Source organism: Pecten maximus, chromosome 1, assembly GCF_902652985.1.
Source record: "Pecten maximus chromosome 1, xPecMax1.1, whole genome shotgun sequence".
Taxonomy (NCBI): domain Eukaryota; kingdom Metazoa; phylum Mollusca; class Bivalvia; order Pectinida; family Pectinidae; genus Pecten; species Pecten maximus.
The window spans coordinates 21,827,789-21,845,763 of NC_047015.1; the positions used below are offsets into that span (position 1 = coordinate 21,827,789).

At 37.0% G+C, this 17,975-nt stretch overlaps 1 protein-coding gene across 1 annotated transcript in view; it reads left to right on the plus strand.

The window, feature by feature from the left end:
* Positions 1–17,975, plus strand: part of LOC117327642 — a 136,652-nt gene that overhangs the window by 81,104 nt on the left and 37,573 nt on the right. The window contains exons 39-45 of the mRNA XM_033884710.1: positions 246–422; positions 1,335–1,502; positions 2,230–2,406; positions 8,612–8,779; positions 9,054–9,227; positions 16,694–16,849; positions 17,040–17,219. Coding sequence (XP_033740601.1) covers positions 246–422; positions 1,335–1,502; positions 2,230–2,406; positions 8,612–8,779; positions 9,054–9,227; positions 16,694–16,849; positions 17,040–17,219 — 1,200 coding nt within the window. The remainder of the gene's footprint in view (positions 1–245; positions 423–1,334; positions 1,503–2,229; positions 2,407–8,611; positions 8,780–9,053; positions 9,228–16,693; positions 16,850–17,039; positions 17,220–17,975) is intronic.

Sequence of the window (17,975 nt, forward strand, 5' to 3'; positions counted from 1 at the left end):
TCCCTATCCTACATATACACATATGAAAGAGTCTTATAATCAAACTGTCACAAAGGTCAGGAGTATAGAATTAGATCCTGTATGTGTTGATCATTTGTGCATACTTTGCATATGATTTCACATCCGATTGAGGAGGGAGGGGGGGGGGGGGGGGGGGGGGGGGGGAGCTGTAATTTATCAAATTCTTGTTGTTCATTAGGGTTTTTGCAATTTCTTATCTTTTTGAATTCATTTTCAAACTATAGTGTATTGTCCGACTGCTGGTACTTACGATATTGGAGAGGGTACTTGCAAATCCTGTCTACGGGGAACTTATCGCTCTGTCGATGACCACAGCACAACCTTCTCACCATGTATGAACTGTAGTAGTGGCTGGACTACAGAGGGTGAAGGCAACACTGGGGATTTCAACTGTTCTATAGGTAAGTAGTTCTACACATCTGCCCATGATGCCAACTTCAGGTGATGAAAAAAGAAAATGAAAATGAGATCAAAAGTAAAAGGTGAAAAGAAGGGTCATAAGGTTATTGTGCTTGGTCTGTCTTTGTGCACTGTCCTTAAACTACACCCCTCCATCTTGATAAACACATTTAAACTGCTCCATTTGTATAGGTGCCATTGAACCAAAAATTGGAAGTAATATTAAGGAAGGGAGTGAACAAAGTGTTGTTATTTTGCAGCCCCATAAAAACCTTGCCACGGTAGCCATGGTAGCCATTTTGAAACATGATTGCACAATTATGGTTTTCCTAAACAACACCCATTTTAAACTTCTTATGTTCCACCCCTACGATTCTGCTCTAACTTATGAAATCGAAGATGACTGACATTTTGAAAAACACATTTTAAACCTCTCCTCATGCTCCACTGGTGCCATTGAGCTGGAAATTGGTGGGGATGTGAAGGAAGGGCAATTAACAAAGTGTTATTTTTTTGGACTGGTAAAATCTTTGGAACAGAAAGACATTCCAGCCATTCAGATGATTTTCATGACATTTTGAGTGATGAAAATATGCACAAAAAATTTCTTGAGAAGTACGTGTAAAAAAAAATTGATGTTAAGCTGAGATTCAAATCTTTTTGACGCCATAGATAGCCATTGAAAGCCATAGAAAAACAGCTTGGTTATGACGCAAGAAATGCAATAATTTCTTGTTGTGGCCATAACTTCTATTGAAGATATTTCCATTATGCACTGCATGCACTGCAGTGCCGTTACTAAGATGGGAACGGTCAAATGAATGCTGATTTTACAATTATTTCGTGTTCAGGCCTTATGGTCAAAGGTCAATTGAGAGATTTTGTTTATTTTAATTTTGTTTTTCTTTGCTCAGAAATTTGTCCTAAAGGAAAGGAACTAAACATGAGTGGGTACTGTGTCACTTGTCCGTATGATACCTACCAGGATATTGACATCCCAACATCTATGGACAGGTGTAAACCTTGCCTGACCAATGAAGCCACTGACAACATGGGGTCCACCAATAAATCTGAATGTAAAGGTGAGTATCTCATGTTCTCATTTGTAAATATCATGTACATGTTCTCTCGTGTACCTTTATGTAAATATCAGACATATTCACTCACGTTCCTGTATGTAAATATCTAAAGTAATCACTTGTGTACCTGTATGTAAATATCTAAAGTAATCACTTGTGTACCTGTATGTAAATATCTAAAGTAATCACTTGTGTACCTGTATGTAAATATCTAAAGTAATCACTTGTGTACCTGTAAGTAAATACCAGACATATTGTACTCCTGTACTTGTTAGTAAATATCTGACTTAATTTTTCAATCACATCTACTCGTCTTCCTTTATGTAAATATCCTACATAATCACTCGCATACCTTTACATAAATATCAGACATACTTACTTGTGTACTTTTATGTAAATGTCCGACATTCACTTGAGTACCTTTACGTAAATACCAGACATATTTACTTGTGTACCTTTATATAATGTCCGACATTCACTGTATAAACATTCAATCGTCTAACTGTATTTAGATATAAAATGTATTCACACATTTACCTGTATGCCAAGATCAGACTATATGTATACAGTATTTCTGTCTGTAAATTTGCTGTACCTAGTCTCGTTGAATTTAGAATAGTAGATGTATAATATATTTGAATGTCTTTGTAAATTTCATGGCTAATACACTTAAACCTTTATTTTGCCTCTGTGTTAATTCTGATATGTTTTCATTGGTTTTACATTTTAGCTTATTGTACACAAGCTGGAACTGAGTTTAATGATGAAGGTATTTGTGTGCCTTGCAAACGGGGAATGTATCGCTCAATTGAGGACCGTACCAAGTACTTCACTTCATGTGAAAATTGTACCACTGGCAGGACTACAGAAGGAGAAGGCAGCATTAGTAGCTTTAACTGTTCTATAGGTAGGTACATGTGTTCTACTTAACAATCAACTGTTATAGACATAACTTGTCCTGTATATACATTACCTGTCCTGTATAGAGGTTACCTGTCCTGTATAGACGTTACCTGTCCTGTATAGACATTACCTGTCCTGTATATAGGTTACCTGTCCTGTATATACATTACCTGTCCTGTATATACGTTACTGTCCTGTATAGAGGTTACCTGTCCTGTATATATGTTACCTGTCCTGTATAGACGTTCCCTGTCCTGTATAGACGTTACCTGTCCTGTATAGACATTACCTGTCCTGTATAGACCTTACCAGTCCTGTATAGAGGTAACCTGTCCTGTATAGAGGTTACCTGTCCTGTATAGAGGTTACCTGTCCTGTATAGAGGTTACCTGTCCTGTATAGAGGTTACCTGTCCTGTATAGAGGTTACCTGTCCTGTTAAAACGTTACCTGTCCTGTATAGACCTTACTTGTCCTGTATAGAGGTAACCTGTCCAGTATATATGTTCCCTGTCCTGTATAGAGGTTACCTGTCCTGTATAGACATTACCTGTCCTGTATAGAGGTTACCTGTCCTGTATAGACGTTACCTGTCCTGTATAGACGTGACCTGTCCTGTATAGACGTTACCTGTCCTGTATAGACGTTACCTGTCCTGTATAGAGGTTACCTGTCCTGTATAGAGGTTACCTGTCCTGTATAGAGGTTACCTGTCCTGTATAGACATTACCTGTCCTGTATAGAGGTAACCTGTCCTGTATAGAGGTTACCTGTCCTGTATAGAGGTTACCTGTCCTGTATAGAGGTTACCTGTCCTGTATAGATGTTACCTGTCCTGTTAAAACGTTACCTGTCCTGTATAGACCTTACTTGTCCTGTATAGAGGTAACCTGTCCAGTATATATGTTCCCTGTCCTGTATAGAGGTAACCTGTCCTGTATAGACATTACCTGTACTGTATAGACATTACCTGTCCTGTATAGAGGTTACCTGTCCTGTATAGAGGTTACCTGTCCTGTATAGACGTTACCTGTCCTGTATAGAGGTAACCTGTCCTGTATAGACATTACCTGTACTGTATAGACGTTACCTGTCCTGTATAGACATTACCTGTACTGTATAGACGTGACCTGTACTGTATAGACATTACCTGTCCTGTATAGACCTTACTTGTCCTGTATAGAGGTAACCTGTCCAGTATATATGTTCCCTGTCCTGTATAGAGGTTACCTGTCCTGTATAGATGTTACCTGTCCTGTATAGACGTGACCTGTACTGTATAGACGTTACCTGTCCTGTATAGAGGTTACCTGTCCTGTATAGACGTTACCTGTCCTGTATAGACATTACCTGTCCTGTATAGAGGTTATCTGTCCTGTATAGACCTTACTTGTCCTGTATAGACATTACCTGTCCTGTATAGACGTTACCTGTCCTGTATAGACGTTACCTGTCCTATATAGACCTTACTTGTCCTGTATAGAGGTTGCCTGTCCTGTATAGACATTACCTGTCCTGTATAGACCTTACTTGTCCTGTATAGAGGTAACCTGTCCTGTATAGAGGTAACCTGTCCAGTATATATGTTCCCTGTCCTGTATAGAGGTAACCTGTCCTGTATAGACATTACCTGTACTGTATAGACATTACCTGTCCTGTATAGAGGTTACCTGTCCTGTATAGACGTGACCTGTCCTGTATAGACGTTACCTGTCCTGTATAGAGGTTACCTGTCCTGTATAGACATTACCTGTCCTGTATAGACCTTACTTGTCCTGTATAGACGTTACCTGTACTGTATAGACATTACCTGTCCTGTATAGACGTTACCTGTACTGTATAGACATTACCTGTCCTGTATAGACGTTACCTGTCCTGTATAGACCTTACCTGTCCTGTATAGACATTACCTGTCCTGTATAGACCTTACTTGTCCTGTATAGAGGTAACCTGTCCAGTATATATGTTCCCTGTCCTGTATAGAGGTTACCTGTCCTGTATAGAGGTTACCTGTCCTGTATAGAGGTTACCTGTCCTGTATAGACGTTACCTGTCCTGTATAGACATTACCTGTACTGTATAGACATTACCTGTCCTGTATAGACGTTACCTGTCCTGTATAGAGGTTACCTGTCCTGTATAGACATTACCTGTCCTGTATAGACATTACCTGTCCTGTATAGACGTTACCTGTCCTGTATAGACCTTACCTGTCCTGTATAGACATTACCTGTACTGTATAGACATTACCTGTCCTATATAGACGTTACCTGTCCTGTATAGACGTTACCTGTCCTGTATAGACCTTACCTGTCCTGTATAGACATTACCTGTACTGTATAGACATTACCTGTCCTGTATAGACGTTACCTGTCCTGTATAGACGTTACCTGTCCTGTATAGACGTTACCTGTCCTGTATAGATGTTACCTGTCCTGTTAAAACGTTACCTGTCCTGTATAGACCTTACTTGTCCTGTATAGAGGTAACCTGTCCAGTATATATGTTCCCTGTCCTGTATAGAGGTTACCTGTCCTGTATAGAGGTTACCTGTCCTGTATAGAGGTTACCTGTCCTGTATAGAGGTTACCTGTCCTGTATAGAGGTTACCTAGCTGTCCTGTATAGACGTTACCTGTCCTGTAGAGACATTACCTGTACTGTATAGACATTACCTGTCCTGTATAGACATTACCTGTCCTGTATAGAGGTTACCTGTCCTGTATAGACATTACCTGTCCTGTAGAGACATTACCTGTACTGTATAGACATTACCTGTCCTGTATAGACATTACCTGTCCTGTATAGACTTTACCAAACCTGTATAGACGTTACCAGTCCTGTATAGAGGTTACCTGTCCTGTATAGAGGTTACCTGTCCTGTATAGACATTGTTTGTTCTGCATAGACATTATTTGTACACTATAGACATTACCTGCCCTGTAAAAATCAAATTCATATGGTCCTGTATAGACATTACCCTGTCCTGTATAGACATTACCTGTCCTGTATAGACTTTACCAAACCTGTATAGACGTTACCAGTCCTGTATAGAGGTTACCTGTCCTGTATAGAGGTTACCTGTCCTGTATAGACATTGTTTGTTCTGCATAGACATTATTTGTACACTATAGACATTACCTGCCCTGTAAAAATCAAATTCATTATATGCCTACAAAGGGTTATACTACATCTAATTACACAATTTTTGTTCACCTGGTCCGAAGGACCAAGGTGAGCTTATGCCATACCGTGGTGTCCGTCGTCTGTCCGTCAACAATTATCTTATTTGACTTCTTCTTCATAACCGCTGATCAGAATTTCACCAAATTTGTTCAGAAACATCCTTATGGGTAGGGGACTCAAAATTGTACAAATGATGGGGCTGACCCCCTGGGGGCCTCTGGGGCGGGGCGAAAAGGGGTCAATTTAGCTATATTGATATAAACGACTTCTCCTCTGAAACTGAGCAATGGATATTGCTCATATTTGCCTGGTAGCACCCCCTTGGGGTCATGATTCAAAATTGTACAAATGGTGGGGCTGACCCCCCGGGGGGCTGAGGGGCGAGGCCAAAAGGGATCAATTTCGCTAAATTGACATTTTTTAGAATTACAACAAAACCAATGTTCATGTACCCATATAAAATGCTGATGATATATTGACATAGCAATACCAGTGACAAATATATACTTCAGCATAGTTCTTGTTTCATATCTCATGAAACCAAGTGAGCAATACAGGCCCTCTGGGCCTCTTGTTAAAGCTTCTTTTTAAACTCTCCTGGCCCAAAAGGCTGGTTAGCTTTGTCATGACCTGCCATTAGTCTTGTCAACTTTTCCCTTTAAATCCCTTCTTGTCCTGAATGTCGGAATGAATTTTGTGGAAATTTGGCCTTGAGAATTATTGGGCAAAGGAGATCTTATGTTGTATAAATGGAGGATGTGGCTCCCTTGGGGCTGGGGGGGGGGGGGGGGGGAGGGGGAGCCTAACACAGGAAATAAAGGTTCATAACTTGAATTGCTACTGGTTCAGAATGTATTTTAATGAAATTTGGCCTGGAGCATTATTTGGCGAAGGAGATATAACGTGGCTCCCTTCGGGCCAAAGGTGTGGGACCTTATAGGGAAAATTCAGTCTAAACCTGTCCTTAATAAGTTATCATAGATGTGAAAAGCTATCATAATCATTGTGATAACATGAGGTCTTGCTTGATGAATTTTGCACAAATGACTCCATGAAGCCCTTGGCTAGTATATGTCGGTATTTTTCACTAGCCCAAGCTGAAATTTTTGGAGCCCCAGACATATGGCTTGTGAATTTATACACCTCTGTACTTGAAAAACACATTTTATATCAAGTTTTACAGGTGCCATTGAACTAAAAATTAGTAGGGATGCTAAGGCTGCTCCAATTTGATAAGTAGTTTGTCAGATTTACCACTCGCGATTTGGACAGGGACACGAAAGATTTCACATAATAACTTCAAACGGAAATGCTTTCTGGTTTTTGTGGACTCTTTTTATCTCTTTCTGAAGATATGCATTATACAGTCTTATAGCATTCATGGTACGTGTTTTAGTTTATAATTGTTATGTTTATGTAAAAATAAATTGTTTTTTTGAGAAACAAATCAATATTTTAACCATATTTTATACCGCTCGCTCCTAATATGTGGAAGATTATAAATAAAATAAAATTAAAAAAAAACTTACCTCTTGCTCCCAATTTAAAATTTCAATTTCCGAAGAACTACTTATCAAGTTGGTGTTGCTTTAGTAAAGTATTGTTAATTTTTGGCTTCATAAAATAATAGATACAGTGGTCATTTTGTAGCATGATTGCAAAATGATGGTTTTCCTGAACAACACCTATTTCAAACTTCAAATCAACTTTGACTACAATGATCCTTAGATGGCCCTGACCATGTATTGTTATTTTTCAAGTCAGTCTAAAATCCAAGATAACCACCAGGCCTTCAGTACCCACTATTCTTGCCACTGATTATGTGCAGTGGACCCATGATAATCCGGATGCCGATAGTCGGGAAATCTCACAATTCGGACGAAAATGTCCAGGAAAGGATTTCCGGAACATTATTTATACTCACCAGTCTGGACATTCAGATTCTGAATCCGGAACTTGATTTTGGGAACGGAATATTATTTCATTAGTAAAATTGTCGCAGTAATCCAGACGATTAGTCTTGGTCAGTTACCCGTGTCAACAGGTGAACAGCTAGCTCGCTTGACACACTGAGTAGTCATAGCAACCGATGGGAGGTCTTAGCAGCTCAGTTTTTGCAACGGTACTCTTCTATTCTATACAGTGAATTAATTAAAGGATTATAGACTTGTCTTTGTTTTTGTTAGGTCACCTGAGACGAAGTCTCAAGTGACCTATTCTAATCGCCTTTTGTTGGTCTTGCATCTGTAATCAATTTACATTTTCAACTTTTTCTCCAAAACCGCAGACCCAAATTCAATGAAATTTGGTTGGAAGGTTCTATGGCCAAAGGTCAACCAAAACTGTTAATTATATGGTCCCTACCCCTGAGGGGCCTGAGGGGTGGGGCCAAAAATGGTCAAATTGACTAAGATTTCAGTAATTTTTCTTTACTCTCAGATATGTTCGAATCAAACGCTCTTCATAGATGGAAGGGTCTTAGGGTGCTTTACCAAAATTGTGAATTTCATGACCCAGGGGCCTCACGTTTGCCCCTGGGGGTTTATATAGGGAAATCTCATTTTTGACTATTATTTGTTGGATTTGTATTGGATTTCATTCAGAATGACAGTTTGATGATATGCACATGTTAGCCCTGACTGACCTCTAGAGGCTGATGGGCGGGCGAAAAAGGCTGAAATTAACTGAAATTCCAAAAATCTTCTTGTCCATATCCTAATAAGGAAGAATCAAATACCCTTCATAGATGGAAGGATCTTAAGGTGTTTTACTAAAGTTGTGAATTTCATGACCCTTGGGTCTCACTTTTGCCCCTGTTGATGGGGTAAACTTTTAACCATATACATAGGGAAATCACATTTTTGACTATCATTCGTTTGATTTCTATTGGAATTCATTATAACTTTGGTAATATTATTGGCATGGGATGACAGCTTAATGGTATGAGATTGAGATGTTCTTAGGAATGATTACATTGGCCTATTTATTAATATATAATTATTCATTGTTTTTATTTTACCTTCAGATAAGTGTCAAGCTGGAGAGGTTGTCAACTCCAATGGTAATTGTGCTTCCTGTCCTAAAAACACCTACCAACCCATAATGTATCCAAACTCTGCTGTGAAATGTATCGACTGTTCTTCAAATAAGGCTACATTAGAAGATGGACAAACCTCTGAAGCCAGTTGTGTCCGTAAGTAACTTCCTTACAACCAGCTGTGAGTTGCAGTATAATTTTATTTAATGGTCTGGTATGATAAGTATTTTTATCAAAAATTCTGTCTGTGAATACCTGGTAAATACAGTATTTTTTTAAGGTTTTAAAATCATTGAATTTACTTGAAATCAAACTTATAAATATTTCTTCTGCTGTCATGGTAAGCTTTGAATAAAAGCTTCATCATTCTTGATGTATCCTTATCTAATTAAACTTTTTGAGAAATGTTGCATATTGTTTGTGCGTTTAGGTGTGTGTAGTGCAGGCCAGCAATATAACAATGTCACTGACCAGTGTGAACCCTGTGATAAGGGAACATGGAACAATGGAAATGAGACAATGAAATTCCTGCAGTGTGCGTCGTGTCCAGTTAACTATACTACTGTTGCTGGTGGCAATACAGACATAGCCAACTGTAGTCTGTGTAAGTATTCATTCTTCTTGTTTTATTTCTTAAAAATAGAAAAAGTTATTCCAATTATGTAATTTACTGTTATCTCTTTAGTCCTGCAGGCAGATTAATTATATGTTAGTTAATGAAGATCATTTTGAGGGTTTTGTATGAGCACTGAATTTCAATAACAAATTATTTTTTAAGATGTATTGAATTGTTTGTTTAGCACATTTAAAAGTGCATATAATGACTTGATTTAATTTTCTTAGTTGAAAAGACCTATTAGTTTTGTCATGTTTCTTCTTATTATCATTCTGGAAAGGAATTGTAGCCTCTAAATCTCTAAAACGAAAGCAGACATGACCAATGTCTATAGCGTGCAAGAAAGGCAAAAATATGAAGGTGTTCAAGAAACCTTTTAAAAGGTAGAATATATGGAGAGTAGGAGGTCCAACATCCGTAAAGGTAGTATCAGTGTATTTCTGTGATGCCTAGTAGACAGATTCCACAAGGAATATAGGAGTCGGCCTTAAAATAGAGTAATCATGCAGAGGTAAAAAATGACCATGACAACGTCTAGCTGGGTTTCTCGACTGAAATCCAAACATCTACTAGTTTTGACACTAAGGCATGTTGTCATCAGAACAACTTTGAAATACAAGCATTCGGGTATAAGGTGCAAAAAGCTGTGCCTAGCCTGGCAACCATAAAAACTTCTTATAGTGTATGACGTAGTACATAGATAACAAACCAATGATGTCATCGACGATAAAGTCAAGACTGGTAGCGCGAAAAAGTTCTGTACTCATTCCGAATGTGAAAGTACGAGGTAGAATATATTACCCTGCATGTACAAATTAACTATTATATATAACAAATTTTTACACTCATTGTCAGGAAACCTCTATACGGTATCACTGAGTTAATAGATAACATCTATACAGTATCACTGAGTTAATAGATAACATCTATACGGTATCACTGTGTTAATATATAACATCTATACAGTATCACTGAGTTAATAGATAACATCTATACAGTATCACTGAGTTAATAGATAACATCTATACGGTATCACTGAGTTAATAGATAACATCTATACAGTATCACTGAGTTATAGATAACATCTATACGGTATCACTGAGTTAATATATAACATCTATACAGTATCACTGAATTAATAGATAACATCTATACAGTATCACTGAGTTAATAGATAACATCTATGCAGTATCACTGTGTTAATAGATAACATCTATACAGTATCACTGAGTTAATAGATAACATCTATGCAGTATCACTGTGTTAATAGATAACATCTATACAGTAACACTGAGTTAATATATAACATCTATACAGTATCACTGAGTTAATATATAACAGCTATACAGTATCACTGAGTTAATAGATAACATCTATACAGTATCACTGAGTTAATAGATAACATCTATACAGTATCACTGAGTTAATAGATAACATCTATACAGTATCACTGAGTTAATAGATAACATCTATACAGTATCACTGAGTTATAGATAACATCTATACAGTATCACTGAGTTAATATATAACATCTATACGGTATCACTGAGTTAATATATAACATCTATACGGTATCACTGAGTTAATATATAACATCTATACGGTATCACTGAGTTAATAGATAACATCTATACGGTATCACTGAGTTAATAGATAACATCTATACAGTATCACTGAGTTAATATATAACATCTATGCAGTATCACTGAGTTAATATATAACATCTATACGGTATCACTGAGTTAATATATAACATCTATACGGTATCACTGAGTTAATAGATAACATCTATACAGTATCACTGAGTTAATAGATAACATATATACAGTATCACTGAGTTAATATATAACATCTATACAGTATCACTGAGTTAATAGATAACATCTATACAGTATCACTGAGTTAATATATAACATCTATACGGTATCATTGAGTTAATATATAACATCTATACGGTATCACTGAGTTAATATATAACATCTATACAGTATCACTGAGTTAATAGATAACATCTATACGGTATCACTGAGTTAATAGATAACATCTATACGGTATCACTGAGTTATAGATAACATCTATACAGTATCACTGAGTTAATAGATAACATCTATACGGTATCACTGAGTTCATAGATAACATTTATACAGTATCACTGAGTTAATATATAACATCTATACAGTATCACTGAGTTCATAGATAACATTTATACAGTATCACTGAGTTAATATATAACATCTATACAGTATCACTGAGTTAATAGATAACATCTATACGGTATCACTGAGTTAATATATAACATCTATACAGTATCACTGAGTTCATAGATAACATCTATACGGTATCACTGAGTTAATATATAACATCTATACAGTATCACTGAGTTAATATATAACATCTATACAGTATCACTGAGTTAATAGATAACATCTATACAGTATCACTGAGTTAATAGATAACATCTATACGGTATCACTGAGTTAATATATAACATCTATACGGTATCACTGAGTTATAGATAACATCTATACGGTATCACTGAGTTATAGATAACATCTATACAGTATCACTGAGTTAATAGATAACATCTATACAGTATCACTGAGTTAATAGATAACATATATACAGTATCACTGAGTTAATATATAACATCTATACAGTATCACTGAGTTAATAGATATAGTATTATAGATAGAATAAAGCACAATACAAGTAGCTATATATAGAATGATGATTAATTGTTAGAAAAGTTTCTTCCTGAAATCAATCTAAAACTCCTGGTGTGATGCTTATTGGCATGACCGTATCACAGGTGAGACATTCTGATCCTTGTGTGACTGGTTTGTTTACTTATTGGCATGACCGTATCACAGGTGAGTCATTCTGATTCTTGTGTGTGTGATGCTTATTGGCATGACCGTATCACAGGTGAGACATTCTGATCTTTGTGTGACTGGTTTGTTTACTTCCGGTGTACAGTTGATACAGATTGAATGGACATACTTGACAGCGGGTTTTTTTGCATGGACAAGTTCCAGGAGGTCTGTATGTTAATTAATATCAGCTCTGACTAAAACATGCTACTGTAATTTTACTATTATTATACCCCCGCAACGAAGTTAGGGAGGTATACTGGAATCAGGTTGTCTGTCCGTCTGTCCGTCTGTCTGTAGACGCATTTTGTCCGGACAACTCCTCCTAAACTGATGGGCCAATTCCAATGAAACTTCACACAAATATAGAGGACCATATGTAGATGTGCATGCCACTTTATTTTTCTCAAAATTATGGTAGCTATGGCAACTGGTCACTATAAACAGGTTTTCCGATAAGAACCATAACTTTACGATTGTCCGGACAACTCCTCCTAAACTGAAGGGCCGATTTCAATGAAACTTCACACAAATATAGAGGACGATGTGTAGATGTGCATGCCACTTTCTTTTTTTCTCAAAATTATGGTTGCTATGGCAACTGGCCACTATAAACAGGTTTTCTGATAAGAACCCTAACTTTAAGTTTGTCCAGACAACTCCTCCTAAACCGAAGCGCCGATTTCAATGAAACTTCACACATATATAGAGGACCATGTGTAGATGTGCATCACACTTTCTTTTTCTCAAAATTATGGTTGCTATGGCAACTGGTCACTATAAACAGGTTTTCCGATAAAAACCCTAATTTTAAGTTTGTCCGGACAACTCCTCCTAAACTGAAGGGCTGATTTCAATGAAACTTCACACAAATATAGAGGACCATGTGTAGATGTGCATCACACTTTCTTTTTCTCAAAATTATGGTTGTTTTGGCAACTGGTCACTATATCACTGGGTTATCTTAGTTAGCCTCTAATTAACAGTTCCAATTCACCATTGACTCGTGCCGATTGCGGGGGTATTAGTCAGCCATCCTGGCGACAGTTCTGGTTCATACATGTTCCAATGCGTTTGAGAATGCCAATGTACTGGTCTGTTATGATCCTTCTGATGTGGGGTGACGTGGATCATATTTAGTCATGAAGGGGACAATAGAGTTTTTGTTGTCCGATTGGGTTTTGTACAAGAGGCATGCTCTGTCTGTGTTCCTTGCTAGAGTAATGGCAGAGACTAGGACATCCTTTGGATATCCTCGGGCTTGGAAGTATTGTGACATCTCTTTGCAGTTTCTTTCAAACTCAGTTAAAGTAGAGCCTATACGGCGTATTCTGAGGAATTGACCCAAGGGAATGTTCTTGATCTATTGGCGTGGGTGACAAGGCGCGGGTGACAAAATCTGTAGTGTAGATACAGGTGAGCATCTGTAGGCTTGGTGTAGAGTAGAATTTAGGGTGCCATCCCCCTCCTTGGTGATGGTTGTGTCCAGAAAGTGTATCCAGCAGGGACCCACCTCGTACGTGAACTGAATGGTACGGTGGTATCGGTTAAGACTAACCATGAAGGATTCCAGATCCTCACGTGAGAAAGTCCAAATCAAATATATCATTGATGTACCTCCACCACACAAGCGGTTTGAGAGGTTCAGTGCTCAGGAAGTTGGTTTTAGTTTGTCCACGAAAAGGATGGTATAGTTCGGTGCACACTTCGTTCCCATACTCGTGCCTTGAATCTGGATGTAATGCTTGTCATTTCTTTTAAAAGTAGGTCATATATAATCCAATATGGCCACCATAATGTCATATCTTAAAAGTTTGAAATGGCCATAACTCAAAAAGTGTTCATTATACAGAGGTCATATCATTCTCTATATAATGTCATTGTATTAGTCCACACTAGATTATCTTACATTCTTTGTACAATATTTCTAGTCCTCTACTGATGAAGTAAAACCAAGATGGATCCTAAATAAACATGAAAATAATATTGGTTACAGTCAAACCTGTCTATAATAACCTTGCATGGAAGACACCAAAATGGTCTTCATACACATGTCAAGATTTTAGTGTCAACCAGCTGATTTGGATCCGCCATTAGTTCCTTGATGTAAATATGTTCAGTACATGTGTAAGTTTATGTAATGATATGAATATCATGTATTTTTAGCTCGTCTCTTCGAAGAAGAGCGAGAGCTTATGTCGTCACGTCGGCGTTTGTTTTTCAAATGTTAAATTTTTGGTGCAAGTGTTGAAAGGCATAGTAATTTATGGTAATATGGTCCCTGTGGGGGTTAAACTATCCCCTGCCGGAGTTAAACTAACAGATTTTTGGGGAAAAAAAACAGATTTTGGAATATTTCTGCGTTAAGTTTTTGGTGCAAGTGTTGAAAGCTATTAACACATCACTTTACGATTGTACTAGGGTGCTGATATTTGGTAAAAGAGTCCCTATGGAGTTACACTATCCCTTCTTGGGGTAAAACTGAAAATAAAACAATGTGAAAATGCTCACATTAGACAATTTATACCGGTCCACATTTTTCAAGGGAGACAACTCTCATAAGGATAATATTTTATCAAAAAATTGAAGAAATATGTCCAAAAGCAATTACATTTGTATTTAATATATATTCATTTGATCTACAACCTGTGGGGGTTGTTAAACTATCCCTTGCCGGAGTTAAACTGAAAGATTTTTTTGGGGAAAAAACAGATTTTTAAAATTTTTGTGCAAATGTTGAAAGCTATTAACACATCACTTTATGATTGTACTAGGGTGCTGATATTTGGTAAAAGAGTCCCTATGGAGTTACACTATCCCTTCTTGGGGTGAAACTGAAAATAAAACAATGTGAAAATGCTCACATTAGACAATTTATACGGGTCCACATTTTTCAAGGGAGACAACTGTCATAAGGATAATATTTTATAAAAAAAATGGAGAAATATGTCTAAAAGCAATTACATTTGTATTTAATATATATTCATTTAATCTACAACAACATAGCTTGTCTCCCGAATGTTTGTCAATAAATAGTTTATATATATATAAATTGGTATGGCTTTGAAAATTGCATGAATTCACAAAACACAATCTGATCAAGTAAACAATATAACTATTATTAATGCAATATGCGAAACCATTCCAATTAATATTTTTTAATTATTTATTGACAAACATTTGCGAGACGAGCTATGCTGTTCTCCAACAGCTCTTGTTTATTTTTATTTCTTGATTAAGATTATAATTTTCAATTTTCATCAGGCTTTTAAGTCTTAATTTAGATCTGGTTTTGAAATTTAGAGTTTTATCAAGCAGAAAGGAAAAGTTTTGGTTTGAGTAATAGCCTATACAGGATAAATTTCCAACAAATACCAAAACTGTATGGAGGACTAGATGTTCGATTCACTGTTTATAGGTCAAAGTTGCAGTCAAATGCAAATGAATCCATTCAATGACCTAATTCTAGCAAAAATTTCATGGTGTAACCGAAAGATGATTTTCAATGTAGTTTTTGAAAAGTTTTAATGTTAAAGCAAACAAATTCACAGTTAAAATATTGAAATTAATCACTAAGGCTACACTTTGAATATAAGTACATATTGAAATTGTTTATATTTAGAAGCATGTTGAGACAATTTAAGGAAAAATACAGATTAAAAAGGCTTTGTTATGGCTTGTTACATGAATAGAAATATCATCAGTATAATGAGATATTTTTCATCTGTTATCATTCATTGACAATTATTAGCTCTGCACTCACCGGTTACGAGTAACCGAGAGCTAATGCTGTCACCCCGGCGTCGGCGTCCCACCCCAAAACTTTAAGTTTTTGGAGTAGGTTTTTGGAAAGCTTGTAAAGTCCAAAAGTATACACCTCAGGCCCTTATAAGTTGGTTTATACATTCATTAGAGGTCTAGGAGTAATATTGTGGCAAAATTATGCAGAAAAAAATGGTGATTTTTTCGCATTTTACCATTTTGTGGACTTAACTTTTTTTGGCCCCAAAACCCACTTTAAAGTTTTTGGAGTAAGTTTTTTGAAAGCTTGTAAGTCCAAAAGTATATACCTCATGCCCATCTAAATTGGTTTATACATTCATTAGAGGTCTAGGAGTGATGTTATGGCAAAATCATGCAGAAAAAATTGTGATTTTTTCGCATTTTACCATTTTGTGGACTTAACTTTTTTGGCACCAAAACCCACTTTAAAGTTTTTGGGGTCATGCTTATACATACGCAATCATTGATTGCACTTGTGAATGATAGGAGTACACTTTATCTAATCCAACTGATTTATTTAGCCAACCATACTGTATGGCTTCAGTTGTTCCTTCAATATTCCCCAGGTAGGGCCCCAGGTAGGGCCCCAGGTAGGGCACCTGAGTGCTTCATACTTATCTCGCTGATGCTATCACAATCAAACATAAATTCTACCTTGGATAACTAAGTAAAGAAATAATTGAACTTCCATTGAACAGCTTGGAACATGTTATAGACAGGGACAGGTCATTATATACAGGTGAGCATTAGAACAGGTTTTGCTGTATCTGATATTATCTAAATTTGATTTTGTCCTTGCAGTGGATTGTGCTCCAGGTTCCTACATTTCTGGACAGAACTGTGTACCATGCGGTCTGGGAACCTACCAACCAAACCGCCATGAAAGCACTTGTATAGGCTGTGGCTCCGACCAAAATACAACCAATGTGGGAAGTTCTAAAGAGTCAGATTGTCAAAGTAAGTTCTCTCACATAACATAATAATCTTATGTCATAAATACTCGTCATATTACGTAATGCAAATACTCAACAACAACAAAAGAAGATAAAATACTCTTATTGGAAGTCCACCAGTTCAAAATTCCAAATGAAAGATTTTTATCTAATTTGTGCCTAGAGTTCTATGTACTACCTTGCTTTTGCTTTAGTCTTTTGCAGCCCTGGCTTTGCTGGTGTTCCTGACCCCAGTAGCTCCACTGGTGACAAAAAGTGTGATAAATGCCCAGCTGATACAATAAAAGAACAGGCTGGACTAGACAACTGTATAAGCTGCGAAGTAAAATCTGCCAACTTCACTGCAAATGATGCCAGAACAGAATGTAACGTTAGTAAGTATGCAGTGAAAGAGAATCGGCTGGGGCATGTCATATATATCAATAGTCATGTCAGATTCTTGTGTAAAGGTTTCCTGATGAGTATGATAGCCATCAGGATTACGAGACAGAAATAGTACCTGATGAGTATGATAGCCATCAGGATTACGAGACAGAAATAGTACCTGATGAGTATGATAGCCATCAGGAGTACGAGACAGAAATAGTACCTGATGAGTATGATAGCCATCAGGAGTACGAGACAGAAATAGTACCTGATGAGTATGCATAGCCATCAGGAGTACGAGACAGAAATAGTACCTGATGAGTGTGATAGCCATCAGGAGTACGAGACAGAAATAGTACCTGATGAGTATGATAGCCATCAGGAGTACGAGACAGAAATAGTACCTGATGAGTATGATAGCCATCAGGAGTACGAGACAGAAATAGTACCTGATGAGTATGTTAGCCATCAGGAGTACGAGACAGAAATAGTACCTGATGAGTATGATAGCCATCAGGAGTACGAGACAGAAATAGTACCTGATGAGTATGATAGCCATCAGGAGTACGAGACAGAAATAGTACCTGATGAGTATGATAGCCATCAGGAGTACGAGACAGAAATAGTACCTGATGGGTATGATAGCCATCAGGAGTACGAGACAGAAATAGTACCTGATGAGTATGTTAGCCATCAGGAGTACGAGACAGAAATAGTACCTGATGAGTATGTTAGCCATCAGGAGTACGAGACAGAAATAGTAC